This window comes from Eulemur rufifrons, chromosome 7 (assembly GCF_041146395.1).
Source record: "Eulemur rufifrons isolate Redbay chromosome 7, OSU_ERuf_1, whole genome shotgun sequence".
NCBI lineage: Eukaryota > Metazoa > Chordata > Mammalia > Primates > Lemuridae > Eulemur > Eulemur rufifrons.
Window position 1 is genome coordinate 201,967,719 of NC_090989.1, and position 15,562 is coordinate 201,983,280.

At 54.5% G+C, this 15,562-nt stretch overlaps 1 protein-coding gene across 1 annotated transcript in view; it reads left to right on the top strand.

Moving 5' to 3' along the window:
- WNK2 (WNK lysine deficient protein kinase 2) overlaps positions 1-15,562 on the top strand; it is a 123,057-nt gene that overhangs the window by 44,614 nt on the left and 62,881 nt on the right. The window contains exons 4-7 of the mRNA XM_069472094.1: positions 717-874; positions 4,010-4,098; positions 5,940-6,159; positions 13,877-14,168. Of these exons, the coding sequence (XP_069328195.1) occupies positions 717-874; positions 4,010-4,098; positions 5,940-6,159; positions 13,877-14,168 (759 nt within the window). The remainder of the gene's footprint in view (positions 1-716; positions 875-4,009; positions 4,099-5,939; positions 6,160-13,876; positions 14,169-15,562) is intronic.

The following is a 15,562-nucleotide window of genomic DNA, read 5'->3' on the forward strand; positions in this document are numbered from 1 at the left end:
TAGCCTGAGCAATATAGTAAGACCCTGTCTCTTAAAAAAAAAAAACAACTCAGTGCAAATATTGTTTTTGCACCTTTTGTGTTTAATATAGCGAGAGCGGTTACTGTCTTAACAAGTCTGTGGTACCTGTCAGGTGGATGGTATCTGTCCCTCCCCTGGCACTGTCCTCAGTGGTGTTGGTGGTCTCGTGCTACATGACACTGTGTCGTGGGGGCATTCCCAGGGTACCTAGCCATGCCCCTGTTTGGGGGACAGTTAGGGCCTTTCTGGATTTTGGCAGTTATACGTAGCTCTGTGACAACTGCCAAGTTTCTGTCTGCTGCAGGGTGTCTGAGTGCCAGCCAAGGCTCAGTCTGTCATCAGGATCATGATGTCCACACATGAGAGTGTGCCCAGGGTTCTGCCTCCTTATGGGTCCGGACAGTGTCCCCTGGGAAGTCCCAGTCTCCCGGCTCTGTGGGCAGGGGATGGTGCTATGCCGGGAATCATGAGGTTGCAGGTGGAATTTCTGGAAACTGCTATTTGTAGAACATGCCTTTTTCCTGAGTGTGGGGCAGGCCTAGCTTTGGGGGCCTGGTGTTTTGAGGGCACCATGGGACAGGCAGGGGGACATGGGGCTCTGGGTGGCCGAGGGTCCTGGGACACTGGCTCCTGGCATTCCTGGGCCCAGGAGCCAGAGTCCGGCTGACTGCTGTGTCTGTTGCTCCCGGGCACAGGTACCCCTGAGTTCATGGCCCCTGAGATGTACGAGGAGCACTACGATGAGTCTGTCGATGTCTATGCCTTCGGGATGTGCATGCTGGAGATGGCCACCTCGGAGTACCCCTACTCAGAGTGCCAGAATGCTGCGCAGATCTACAGGAAGGTCACCTGTGTGAGTCCACCTGGCCACCTTGCTCACAGGGACACAGTGATGGGCTAGGGCCATGTCTTTGGCTGGGCTCTGTGTGCCTTCGTGAAGTCCACATGGCAGCTGTGTAAAGAAGGAACCAGGCTATTTTACAGATGGGGAACCGAGATGGTGATGAACAGGGCACCATGGGCAGTGCTTAGCCATGAAGGGTCACTTGTGCAGCCGGGACAGCAGGGAAACTGAGACTCAAAGAGGCCGGAGGGGTGCCCAGGCTGCCTGACCGCAGAGGCCCCTCTGGGCTGCCCCAGGGATGTTGAATTTTCCATCTTCTTTATTTTGAAACAATGGTTTGATTTCTTTTTGAGCCATTACCCCTAGACCAAGCGAGTCTCTGGGCAGTTGTCAGCATCGGGCAGCTGGGAACGTTAATCCCTGTTTTGCTGTCGCTGTGATTTTTGAGTTAATCAGGCGGCTTCAGCTGTACAAACAGATCGGTCTTGTCCTCCCTCTGTGGCGGGCCCGGCTGGGTGGAGGGAGCTCAAACAGCACATCCCAAGGTGGAGTGGCTGGGCCGGGGCCCCTGTGCCCATCTCTGCACTGTCCGTTTGCTCTTGTGGTGAGGCCGGGAGGCCCGCAGGGCAGGCCCTGGTGCAGGGTCTGCACCGAGGGCCCCCTGGCTGCTGGGATCCCTGCAGTCCTCACCGCCTCCCGCTCAGCCTGGGGTGCAGGCCCAGCCTGGCAGCCCCGCTCTGCAGGATGCCTGACCGGGTAGGGCTGTTCTGCGCCTCCACACCGCTCTGCCCTGGGCAGCTGTGTGGCTCCTTGGCTGCTTCTGCGGATGCACAAGGGGCCATGGTCCTCGACCCTCCTGCCTAAGCCCTTCTTGCAGATTATATGTGTTTGGTTATTCTAAGCTGTCAGTCACTTGGCTGTGTAGCCCTGAGGACATGGGAAGGCAGGCAGAGTCCTTGCTGGGTGGTGCTGTGGGCCAGAGTCAGAAACCCCAGAGCGGTGCAGCATCCCTGTGGGTGCTGGGAGGAGGGGGCACCCCCAGCTGTGGGCAGCAGCTCTTAAGGGGGGCAAGGGCCAACTGTGGTGGGAAGAACTGGGGGGCTCCAGAGACTTAGGGCTCCATTTGTGAGGCCTCAATGGTGCTGGTGTGGGGTGGGGGAGGGGCCTCTGGGTTCCCTGAGGGGCATGGACGGTGGTCTCTCAGGGACCTGGCTGGGTCATGGGCCTGGTTTTCCTCCTTAACTCTGGCCCTGGGGGTCTTCACTCATGTATCTGCTCCAGCAGCCAGGGCTCAGTGGGCATGGCTTCCTCCCTCCCTCCCCCTCACTTTTGGGGAAATTTATGCTTTATGTTCTCTATATTTAAAAAAAAAAAAAAAGCCAGGTGAAGCTTTTGAAGGCTAAATATTATTGAAGGAGGAGAATGTGATGGTTGATGCTCTCGATGTGTTTAAAAACTTTTAAATTAGTTGTCCGTACCTCCCTTCAAAAAAAAAAAAAAAACCAACAACCCAGCAGATTGCAGACAAAACCTGCCTACCCCCGCTCCTGAAATCCTGTGTCTGGCTGCTGGGTTTGCACTCTGCTCCCTTCAGGCATGGCCATTGGCTGGCCGAGGGGGGCTTCCCACCTCAAAGCCGCCTGGCCCATGGCCAGCAGTGACCACAAATAGTGCTCTTGCACCCTCAGGGAGGGGAGTCGGAGAGAAGCCCAGGTGTGGTTAGAAAGGCCCCACTCTCTGGGCAGCATCCCATCCACCTGGTCACCGCAGTTCCTCCACCAGCCTCTGAAGTGATGGGGCAGCTGGCACAGGAGGCCCTCGTGGCCCCACCTGGGAGGCTTCGCAGCCAAGCTCTGATCAACACCTTTCTGGAAACTGACTGCTATATTTAAGGTGTTAACCTCAGTATCAGATTCTGCAGCTTAGGTGGAGGTGCTCTCTGCGTGTTGTTGCCGGGGCAATGGTTGCTTTGACAGATGCAGGGGGAACCTGAGAAGGTGTCCTCCATAGGAGACCTAAATGGTAGGAAACCAGGCTTCTGGCTTCACACAGTGGGGAGCAGAGACTTAAAGGCAGGATCCCCGTGTCCAATAACTCTCCAATTTATTCCCTACTCTGCTTTGTCTTGCCTGGGGCTTGAGCTTGTTGCATCTGTGGGCATACAGTTTTCATCAAAATTGGAAAATCTTTGGCCATCATTTCTTCAAGTATTTTTTATACCCTGCCCCCCTGAATCCTGTCCTTCTGTGACTCCAGTTTTGTATATGTCATGTGCATATTTTGCCCTTGCTAGCGTCCCCAATTCTGAAATGAATGGGACAGAGCCTCAGCGACCATCTGATCTATTGCTACATCTTCAAGTTCATTCATTTTTTTCTGCAGTATTTAATCTGCTGTTCATCTGCTCCAGTGAAACTTTCAATTCAGATGTTGTGCTTTTCATCTGTAGTTCCATTTGGTTCTTTTTTCTGTCATTTCTGTTCCTCCTTATGTTCATTTCCTTTAAATACTTGCACATAGCTATAATGAGTTTTAACCTCCTTGTCTGCAAGTTCCATCCTCTCTCTCATTTCCAGGTCTATTTCTGGTGATAGTTTTTCTGCAGTGTCATGGATCATGTTTTCCTGCTTGTTGGCATATCTAATAATTTTTGATTGGATGCTGTACATTGTACATAATGTGTCATTTCCTGACCTGTGTGAACTCTGGGAATTGTTTTGCCTGCGTCTCCCTGTTGTTCTTTGCCCAGCCCTGTGGGGTTGACTATGCACTTGTGGGACCCATGTGCAGATATCTGGAGTTGTTTTAGCTGTGTTGCTCTCTTCCCTGTGGCCTCCTTAGCCTCCCTGAACTCTGAGCTCCATCCCAAAGCTCAGTGGGATGCTTGGGCTCTGCTGGGTTCCGGGCAGTGAGCCGGGGCTGTGGGAGGGACTGGCTCACCTATCCCTTTCTCTCAGAGTCCATGTCAGGCACTGCCCCATCATTTGGTGTCTGAACATGGCCATTTTGCATATTTTGTCCATTTTCCTAGTAGTCTGTGGAGGTTAAGTCCAGCATATGTAGTTGGTTGTGGCTGGAGAGGGGTCCCCTGCACTGTGGACAGCAGCCAGTCAGGGTCAGGTAACTCTGCTCTCCCATTCCCAGGGCATCAAGCCGGCAAGCTTTGAGAAGGTGCACGATCCTGAAATCAAGGAGATCATTGGGGAATGTATTTGCAAAAACAAGGAGGAAAGGTGAGTTTCAATGTGGTGTTGGGTTCTGGGGTCTCCAGCTGAAATCACTCCAGCTGGCAGTTAGCGCCGTGTTCCTGACAAGAGAGAACTTCAGAAGACAGTGGGCTCAGGCCAGGGTGCACGGGCATGTCAGCAGCAGCTGCTGGGCACATTGGCTCTGGGTGCACGTGGCGGATGCAGGCAAGGAGGTCAGGCCCGACATCCTTCTGTGCTGTTCGAGAACACCCTCCTTGGCTCGCTGGTGCTCACCAGGCCAGCCTGTGGCTTCTGAGTGCCTGGGCCTGCCCCTGCCCCTCCTTGCTTTTTTTTTTTTTTTTTTTTGGCAGAGTCCCACTCTGTCACCCTGGCTAGAGTGCCGTGGCAACAGCCTAGCTCATAGCAATCTCAAACTCCTGGGCTCAAGCAATCCTTCTGCCTCAGCCTCCCGAGTAGTTGGGACTACAGGCATGCGCCACCATGCCCGGCTAATTTTTTTTTCTATATATATTTTTAGCTGTCCAAATCATTTCTTTCTATTTTTAGTAGAGACGGGGGTCTCACTCTTGCTCAGGCTGGTCTCAAACTCCTGACCTCGAGCGATCCTCCCGCTTCGGCCTCCCAGAGTGCTAGGATTACAGGCGCGAGCCACCATGCCCGGCCCCTCCTTGCTTTTTCTCTGCATCATGGAAGGTGGGTTTGCCCATTCCCATGGCCTTAGAGGATGTCTCCGTGCCAGGGACTCCAGATGAGGCTTCAGTCCTGGTCTCCCTTCTGAACCCCCAAGCTGTATATTTTATGCATCTGGCTGGTTGACCCATCTCAAAAGTAGCATAACTCCAGCCACTCTGCAAAGCCAGCTCCCCACCTCAGAGCAGGGCCCGTCCTTCACAGCTGGTCTTCCCTCCCCGCAAACAAACTGGGGTACACCCACCATCCGGTGTGACACCCCTCAGCAGTAGGCGGGGATGGATTGTTGATACTCACAGCCACACGATGACTCTGCAGACATCATACATGGAAAAAGCCTAACCCCAAACAGTGCATGCTGTGTGGTTCTGTTTATACTAGAGAAGAGAGCTCATTAGTGGTTAGGGATGCTTGTTTGGGTGGCAAAGCTGTGCAGAGCCCAGAAATGGGCAGCAGAGAGACACCAACAGCAGAGCCCCAGTTCCCTGTATAGGACCCTTCCGTGGCTGGACACTGGCTCGGGACCCCCAGGTTCTGCAGGTCCTTGCTCACCCTCAGTACCCACTCTTCCCTCCTCTCTGCCTCACCAGTTTCTCCTTCTGTATGAGGCCCTCCAAAAATGTCATCGCTTTGTGGCACTGAGTGGGGGGCTCGGGGTGGGGATTCCACCTCCTCTGTTTGCATTCTAGTCCTTTCTGAGGCCAGATGTCTCTTGTGACAATTGAAAGCCCCCCAGCATGTTAGCAGGGGCTGTATCTGCATCGTGGGAGGCCTGGTGCTTTTTAAAATTCTTTTTTACATTCACTGAATCTCTTTCAATGAGCGTGTTTTCTTTTTATAATGAGGGAGAAAAAAGGAAGTCTTAAAACACTATGTAGTAAGACTGTTATTCAGGTTGTAATTTTTTTCCTCGCCGCCTGGGAGTTAAGGAAATACAACTCAGGCCGAGCTTGCCTACCAGGTAGTAAAGTCAGAGGACTTTCTGACACGGGAACAGGCCGGGGAGCACAATGTTTAGGCCGAGACGTTTGGATTGAGGCCTCTGACAATCAGGCGCTCGGCAGGTTCACATCCTCAGCCATGGCGCGTGTGGCCGCACCAGCCACGGTAGCAGGAGTGGGGGTACAGAGGCCCCCAGCGCCCATGCCCCTGCCTGTCAGCTGCTCTCCCTTTAGGTATGAGATCAAGGACCTGCTGAGCCACGCCTTCTTCGCAGAGGACACGGGCGTGAGAGTGGAGCTTGCAGAGGAAGACCATGGCAGGAAGTCCACTATCGCCCTGCGGCTCTGGGTTGAGGACCCCAAGAAACTGAAGGGAAAGCCCAAGGACAACGGAGCCATAGAGTTCACCTTTGACCTGGAGAAGGAGACACCCGATGAAGTGGCCCAGGAAATGGTAAGCGCGCTTCCTGCAGCTACACGTGCCTGGTAAGTGGGTCTCAGACAAGCCACAGGCGAGTCTGGGCTGCAGGCTTTGGGAGCATGTGGTTTGCAAAGGTTGGAACAAAAGCAGTCCTCAGGGGAGCTTGTTCCAGAAGGAGCGTGAACCGTCCAGTGGGGAGTGGCCGGCATGGGCTGGGAGGGTCTCGCAGTTCAGCCACGTCTGTATGGTGGTGGCGTGGCGTAGGTGGGAATTCTCCTGCCCTGCATGGGACTCGGGATGAGCAGCTCAAGGTGGTGCAGTGGAGGACTCGTGTGTGAAAGTGGAGAGGGTGGAACGAGAACTTTGAAGGGTTGGAAAGGCCTCGTTTGCTTTGGCCAAACTCTTGCCGACTTTGCTTCAGTGTGGTGGCTTTGAGTTTGGGATCTCTGCCTTTCATTTTTTATTTATTTTCATTTTGTTTTAGGAGATAGGGTCTTGCTCTGTCACTCAGACTGGAGGCTGGAGTGCAGTGGCACGATTGTAGTTCACTGCAGTCTCTAACTCCTGGGTTAAGTGATCCTCCTGCCTTAGCCTCCCTAGTGCTGGGACTACAGGCACATGCCACCATGCCTGGCAATTTTTTTTTTTTTTTTTTTTTTTGGTGGAGATGGGGATCTCTCTCTGTTGTCCGGGCTGGTCTCAAACTCCTGGCCTCAAGTGGTCCTCCTGCCTCGGCCTCTCAAAGTGCTGGGATTGCAGACGTGAGCCACCACACCAGGCCCATGCCTTTCCTTTTGTTTTGGTGACACTGTCATGGTTGTTTTGGTTGCTGGTACTTTCCACCCAGAAAGGCAGTGGATGGGGTCCATCTCCATCTTTTCTCTCCTTCCTGCTCCTCCTGTCTGGGTGAGGAGCTGGTAGGGTGGTGGGGTGCAGGAATGACCACTTTCTGTCGTGGTGTCAGGCCAGGCTGCATTGGTGGGCTTGGGTGAGAGGGCCGGTGAGGTGGAGCTGGCTGGCAGAGATGGAAAGGAGAGGTCCAGGCGCAGGTCTGGGTTGGAGGAGAGGCCTGGCTGATGCCAGGTGGTAGCAATGTGGTCATAATAATTGTGCAGGGTGCATGGTGCAGGGGTGCGGAGGTGGGACAGCTCTAGAGACTTGAATGCCAGGCTAGATTATTTTGATTCGATTCATTAGGCCTACGCCATTCAGGGGTAGCCACTGCCCATGTGTGGCTACTAAAATTAATTAAAATTTAAAATTCAGTTTTGGAGTCTTACTGGCCACATTTCAAGTACTCAGTACCACATGTTAGTGGCCTTTGTCTCGAACACTGGACATTTCCATCATTGACGTGCTCTGTTGGGTGGTGCTGCCCTAGGCTGCAGGGGCAGCTAAGGTGTCTGGATGAGCACGGTGTGGTCACACCTCTGCTGGGGTTATAGGGCTTGTTTGCTGGGCACTGACTGGCAGCTGACCCCAGAGAGGGACAGTGGTGAGAGCCTGGCCTGGGAGGGGCCACAGGGCCAGTGGTGCCTCTTGAGAGCCCCCGTGTGGGGCCTTGTTGTAAATTACCAAAGATGAACAAACAGACAATTAGACAAATTGAAACAAGGGCATGAAAGTCTGCACTGGAACAGACAAAAGCAAGAAAGTCACAAGGGGGAAAACCAGTGGGAATGCGAGTATAGAAAGTCTCTCAGCATTGCAGGTTAAATAGCTGAGCTTTAGAAATAAATGAGCTACTAATTTTTAGTGGAAGGACTGAGCAGAAATAAACCCAGCACGCTCACTGCTGGAGAGCCCTTTGTTCATGTGGCATGACCACAAAGTTGCGTGTTCTTTTTTCTATTTTTGTTTGAATAAGCTTTTTACTGAATATAGAACATCTATTGAAAATGTCCGTATGTTACAAGTCTCGGGCTGATGGTTCTTCACGAGCTTCGCTTCTCCAGGCCTGGCTGAGTTTCCGCGAGGGGCGGACTGTGCCCTTGGGTGGGGTCCGCGGAGGCGGGAGGGGTGGCCTACCTGCACCGGCTCCCGCGGAGCCACGCTGCAGGAGGCCCTACTCGCATGAGGAAACTGAGGCTTGGGCGGCGCCCTGAAAGGTGTGTGAGCCTTCAGAGCCAGGAGGGGTAGGTGTGGTGAGCTTTGGGTTCATTGACTTGGAGACTCTGCTCCTCCTGGCAGCTGCCCGTCCATCGGGGTATGTGGTGCATGAGGGGTTCGATGGGGCATTGGGTGTAGGTTGTGCAGCGAGGTCGGTGCAGGAAGGGTACGGCAGCCTTGCAGCTGGGCTTCCTGCAGCCATGACCTCCCAGGAGGGAAGCTGGAACAGAGCTGCTGGTGGGGTTTGCCATGTGGCTGAGGGGTCCGGGGCCCTGGGGCTGCCGGGCTGCTCGGGACATGCCTTGTTGCCTCAGGCCACCCCCAGCCTCTCCACAGCTGTGGGAGGGGTGGTGAGTGCGGGTGCCTGAGTGCAGGGCCTTGGCTCCTGGAAGGGAGGAGATGCCTCCTCAGGCTGCTGGCCAGGCTCTGCCCTTCCCTGGACGGTGGCCTGTGTCTGGGGCTGTGATCACACAGTGTGGATGGCTGCAATGTCCCTCAGGCTGGCTTCTCTGTGGGGCTCCTCCTGCGAACTGGCTGCAGAGTCACCCTAGATGCTGTAAGGTGGCACCTGTGTTCTCGCCCAGCCCACCCCTACCTGGCTTGTCTCTGGCCACATCTTGACCCAGACACAGAAAGCTCTGCTGTGAGCAGATGTAATGGGGTCATTTAGCTCTGTGCTTCCTGGAGGGATCTTTCATGGCTCTTGATGACCTTATGTGGTGCACAGAGGTACATTTTCAAATTTAATCGCCACAGGTTTGCTGTCACTTGCATTCACGTAATTACTAGCACATCCGTCCTGTGACTTCAGGAGCACCAGTTCTATTCGTTGATACCATAGTGTCCCTTCACACTTTCATCACAGATAGCAAGTGCTGAGTGCGGTGCTGTGCAGGCGGTGGTGTGCAGCTGTGAGCTGAGCATTGGGGTGCTGGCCACAGGCTGGGAGCGTCCCTCTGGGGGATCTTGCTGGCCACTCAGCAGGAGGGCTAGGGACCACACAAGGGCCACCAGGGAGGAGGGAAGGCGGCTTCACGGAGGGACAGGTTGCAGGAGTCTCACACAGGTGAGGCGGGTGAGGATGAGCAGGGTCCTGGGCTGGCTGCGCTGGCTCTGGCCTTGCAGGGTGTGTCTCTGTTGGGGTGCTGAGGTCTGGGCTGATGGCAGGGATGGGGTGGGGGGGGGTTGCTATTGGGAAATCACCTTAGGAAGGACAGGTGGAATGAGGTTCTCCCATTCCTTCCACGAATATAGTCGAGGTGCTGGGCTGGGGAGGGCGAAAGGGATTTGGAACTGAGCCGGAGCTGAGCACTGATTCCTGCACGGGTGGCGCATCCTGGGAGGTGCCCACGACCGCACACAAGCGGCACCAGACGTCTGTGCTTCAGCCAGACCTCGCTGCCTCCCAGTTTGGCTTCGGTTCCGCTGTCAGATCATGACGGTGCCCAAGGTGTGCCCTGGACCTCATGCTCTGGACTCTGCCCAGCTGCTTCCGAAGCAGGTGAGCCAGGAGGAGGCTCCTGAGATCCGGCTGGTCCCTGCTTTCATCAACACGGAGACTGCTTCCTGGCCCCGTTGCCTCCTGCAGGGCCGTTGTGGATGTGGCTGTCCCCTCAACCACGGCCTCCTGTGCCTGTTACCACACAAGTGCCTGGCACTTGGCTGAACTCCTGGGCTGGGTTCTGCGTCAGCACACAGCGGAGGCCCCTCTGCGCCCGGCACCTCTGCCCGCCCCACATTTTTTCACCGTGAGACATGCTGCCTGTGAAACAGAGCATCCGTGCAGAAGAAGGGACGTGACCCGTGCTCAGTTAAAGAACAATAATGAAATAGTGTACATCCCCGACTCTGATAGGAACAGGGGAGGCCAGTGCCTCACGAGCCACCTGTGACGAGCTGAACGCCACATGCACGGTGGGGATCATGCTGCGAGTACGGCCCTGAGTGTCCCGTTGTGCTTTCAGCTCTTCCCCTGCCGCTTGCTAGGCCTCGCAGGTCCTGCCGGGCCCAGCGCCTTTCCAGGTTCTAACCTCACCCTCCTCCTTCCCGTCCATCTGAGACACCGGAGTCCTTCAGTGGGCCCCGGGGCCTTCCCACCTCCCTGGGGTCCTGCCGCCCTGCTGGGGGCCTCATCACAATGCCCTGAAAACAAAATGATGGCAGCCCCTCACCAAGGCTAGGGAAATGCCAGTGCTGTGCTTGTTCTTAAAGCTGAAACTAGCAAGTGTTAGGTCTGGAATGTCCTGGAATCCAGACTAGACTTTCTTCTGGAGGGGACTGAGGGCAGGAGAGGATGAGGATGGGGCGCAGTTCTGCTCCCTCTGAAGTCAGCTCTCAGCAAATATGACGAGGGGGTGGTGTAGGGCAAAGATGCCCCAGAGAGAGGCAGAGGGAAGGGCAGGTTCTGTGGGACCTGGGCTGGCTTTGATCTGGAAGTGACCTCTTTGCAGCGGGACCCTCGAGGGGAGGGGATGGCAGCCCCAGCCCTTCCCTCCACCTGCATGACCTCCAATGATGGAACATGGCAGTGTGGCAGATAATGTGGCTAATTTCTTCCCTGTTTGGGAAAAAATAGAAGAAACGCCTTGGAGAGGAAGGCTGGGGTTGACGGTGAAGACAGACTCAGAAGAAAAAACGGGCTGTGGGCTGCCGAGCAGCAGAAAATAGAAATGATGGTGGGTTGGTCTTCAGCAGCCTCTGGTCAGGTGTCTGGGCCAAGGCGGTGAGGGTGGGGCTGCCAGCCTGGGTGTGACCCCGAGGTCACCGGGTACCTTCGGAACAGACCGAGCTGTGTGCTTCCCAAGAACAGAGGCCCCGGCAGAGCAATTCTGGCTGGCCTCCTGCACACACCCACCCCCAAGTACCAGCGACAGGGAGGACACCTGTCTCGACCTCCCGGTGAGGCTGCCTAGGGTTGGCATCATTCTCTGGGGCTCCCTGGAAAAAGTCCACTCCCGACTCTGAGGCCAGAAGAGGACCTGGCACCCGGTGCCGCCTCCGAGAGCACAGACCACCCTCCTCCTCTCTAGCTGGGCTGCCCCTGCCACTAAGCAGCCTTGGGGCTTGGGTCAGTGGGGACCCCAAATGTGAGTGGGTCCCACTGACTGAGCTGTCAGCCCCTGGTCACACCCAGCTGACCCCTCTCCTGAGTCAGGAGAAGTTTCCATTAGGGAACTTCATTCTGTCAAACAGAATTGCCTTTTGAAATAAAGTTTGTTGGAATAATCACAAACTTACTGAGAAATTGCAAGGTTACAACAAAGAACTGTTTATTTTCCATGAGCTATTTGAGAGTAAGTGCCCGACCTGATTCCCCTTCACCCATGAACACTTTCATGTCTGTTTCCTACTAACTGGGACACTTTTCTGCACCGCCAGGCGGGCAGCCAGCACTGGGAAGTATCAGAAACGTGTGCCCACCCCAACCCCGCCCTCAAGCTGCTCAGGTCCCCAGATGTGCCGATGATGCCATCACGTGTCCCCTTGGCCCCTTCAGCCCCTGACTTCCGCGGCCTGACCCTGGGGAAGGGCTGAGGCGTCACTGTGTGGGTGGGTCACGGTCAGGCCTTATGTCTCTGCGAGAGTCTTACCGAAGGGGCTGGGTTTGTGTGTGTCCCCCTGGGGCACGTGGCTCCGCCTGTCTCTGCGAGGCAGGACACTGGCTCTGAGCGCTTGGTGCTCTCGACTTTTGTGACCGTGCATGTCTCGTGGGGAGGTGCTTGGACACTCCATAAATGGCCTGTTTCTTGTCAAACTTTCCATTTACTTAATTCTTTCTCTCTCTACGTACTCACAGCTTTTGGTTTTCCTCAATGGATTATACTCCACGAATGAGCTGCCCATGGCTGGCTAACAAATTACCCCCAAATGTAGTGCTTAAAATGCCTCTGGCCTCGCGGTCTCCGAGGTCAGGGATGGGACAGCTCAGCAGGCGCCTCTGGCTCAGGGTCCCTCATGAAGTGCGGTGGCGGCATGGGCTGGGCTGGGGCAGGAGACCTCAGTTCCCCCGCAGGTGGTGCGAGCGTAAGAATGCTGCTCGTGCTGGAGCTTCTGCTAGAGCAGGTGATCCCTGAGAGAGGGAGGGAGGGAGGGAGATGGAGACACACCGAGGGTGGGGGGACAGAGGAGAGAGAAGGAGGGAGAAACAGGAGGAGGCAGGGAGATCAGAGGCCCCCACGGCCTCCCACCCGACACCAGCAGTGACACCTCATCCCTTCTGCTGCCACAGATTATTTACATCCCCCAGATGCAAAATATGTGTCAGAATTTGTGGACACGTCCTTCAAGCCATCATCGTATCACTGTTCATTTTGATGTTCAAAATGTCCCAGATTTGCCAGCAGGAGGTCCTTGGTGCTGGCTCCCGTGGCATTTTGCATGTCCCCGTCATCTTCTGAACATGTCCTCACTGTCGGGCTCGTCCTTGTCCTTGTCCTGCCCAGCACTGAGCCACCACTTCTCTGAACAGCACTGGCTTCCTGTTGTGGCAGAGCTCTGGGTGCTTCTTGCTCCCTCCTAGTGGGCACAGTTCACAAGGGCCTGTGTGTCTGCATGGTTACGCACACGCAGACATCGATGCATGCATGTGCAGTCTGTGTCTGTGTTTATTCATGTCTGTTGTATGGTTCATACCAATAGCTCCAATTCCCACCCAGCAGAAGGTTCCTATTCTCGAGTCCAGCTTTCCATGTCGGAGGAGCGTGGCTCCCACTATTCCTAGTATACTTTCTCATCCGGTCAGCTTTGTGCAGCTGGCCCCCAGCAGGACGCCTGTCGTCCAGCATGGGCCTTCCTCCCTCCCACAGATGTCTGGCCCGTCCTGCCCGACCCAGTAACTTTAGGGCTGAAGTTCTCAGGAAGGAGGGAAAGCTCAGGTGGATTTGGAATCTTAGTTCTGACAAGTTTTCATGTGTTTGCTATTGTCACCACACCTGCAGCCTAGCGAGGGCAGCCCCTCCAAAAGGGGTCTCTTTCTTCAGAGAGAAGGAATGTAGCCTGCCGCGACTGTTCTCGGCATGCTCAGGATGTTTCCTGGTGATCTCGGGGCTCCTTTACGATGCTCTCAAATGCTCTGCTTGGTCAATCGGTTTTAGAATTTTGTCAGGCATCTGTGCACACCTTTCTGGTTTCAAATTACAAAATGAACTGCTTGCTCCATTTAGAACTTGGGTGTGTCCCCATTCCCCGTTTTGGGCAGCCCCCCAGCCTCTGAGATGTCTGAGAAGATGCTGAGGAAAAGTGCTGGCCCCGCACCTTCTTGTCCCTGTCCCTGAGCACAGAGACAGCCAGGAACCCCTTCCTGTGTGTGGCCAGCCCTGGGTGGGCTGAGAGCTTGTGAAGCCCCCAGGACCTGCCACCTGATTGCTCTGGGTTTCACTCTTGCTGTCAACCCTGTGGGAGGCAGGTTGGGCCCGGTCGGTGGCCTCTCTTCTCCTCACTCAGCAGGCACCTGCCATGTGCCAGTTGCTGTCCCAGAGCTGGGCCCTGGGGAATTTACACTCAGTGGTGGAATAATTACTCGTGGGATGACAAGAGTGTCCTTTGAGGAATGAGCCGGGTGAGGGGAGAGCACTTTAGGTGAGGGGTGTGGGGTCGGGTGGGCTAGTCCCTGGTGACACTAACAATGTGACTGCCTTTGCAGATTGAGTCTGGATTCTTCCACGAGAGTGATGTGAAGATTGTGGCCAAGTCCATCCGTGACCGTGTGGCACTGATCCAGTGGCGGCGAGAGAGGATCTGGCCTGCGCTTCAGCCCAAGCAGCAGAGGGACTCTGGCAGCCCTGACAAGGCCAAGGGTCCGCCTGTGCCCCTGCAGGTCCAGGTGACCTACCATACCCAAACTGGCCAGCCTGGGCCACCGGAGCCCGAGGAGCCGGAGGTCAACCAGCACCTCCTCCCACCCACGCTGCCGACCAGCGCCACCTCCCTGGCCTGTGAGTGCTCAGAGTGGGATCTCCGTGGGCACCCCTCCCAGCCCCACTGCAAAAATCAGCTGTGGGTTAAAGAAAAATGAAGTCCTCTCTCTTTATTAGAATGCTTTGTAAGGGAGGGAGGTCAGCGTAGTGGGCCCTTGGAATGTGCCCTGTGACAGCTCACTTCCTGCCAGCACCCTCTGTGCTGGGGCATGTCAGGAGCCTCAGAAGAGGGTGTGCTTGCAAGGTGGTGGGGCCTGCAGATAGTCCCCAGACACTGGGACATGTGGGTCCTGATGCCTTGACCAGTCTGGGGCCCACGCCCCCAGCCCACCCTGCAGGGTGTGGCCAGCAGGTGCGGGTGAGTGTTGGTTTAGGGAAGGGCTTAGGGCTTTCCCTACATTTCCCAGTGATTGGCGACCAGAAGAGGTTAAGTGTTGCTAAAGTCCACCTTCTCAGGACAGATGGGGACAAATGTGCCTTGAGCCAGTAGGGTCTGATGGTTTAGTCCCGCTCCTTGCTGTGGATTTGTGGACTTGGGGCAGGTTCCTTGTCCTGTCAGGAGAATTACAGTCCCTGCCTCATGGGGGGACACGAGGGCCAGATGAGGTATTGGCAGTGGCTGCTGCATGGGGTCTGTCCCACTGATGGAGTATGCCACTGTCTTGGCTTGTGGTTTTTGTCCCAGGGATCATCTGTCGCCAATATTATCTCCTTTCTAGTGACAAAACCTCTTATACATTTTTAAAGGGGGTGTTACCAGTGAATTGGTGGGAATAACTTTGAATCTGACTTCATCTAAGACCAAGTAGAGAGAATCTAGTGTCTTCTGCACATACGGACAGAAATGTCCTGCCTTCGCCCTTGATGCCCTAAAAATTCATCAGTGAGCTCAGGACAGAGGGACATGGCTTCATCCGTTCTGTGAATACACATGGAGTAGAATTACAGAGCCCAGGGACCTGCCTGGGCCAGTATTTCAGCTGTTCATGTGGAAAGACTGAAATAGTCTGTTTAATTTATTTAATACGCACATCCTTCATTTATCATTAAAATAGCTAGTTCTTCAAAGTAGGCAATTTAAATTCACAAGTAGTCATCGCTTTGAGATATTAATAGTTTGCCTACTATTTATTTCAATCGAACCTGCTCAGGTTTGCTTTGGAGAACAAAATTAGTACATCATTGTTCCATTTATTTTCTGATAAATCTAAAAAATTAAAGAGCACATAATTTTTATAGGAAAAAGTTCTTTCTCCATATTCGACATAGCAATGCATACTTTAAAATTATAATTGTTGGGTAAATAATTTCTAGGTTGGGAATTTTAAAATCTGCTTTTATTGTACTTTGAAGAGAGATAGTTTGGGATCTGGAAATGTGTTCTGCTTGTGGTCAGATGTCATACTTCAGGT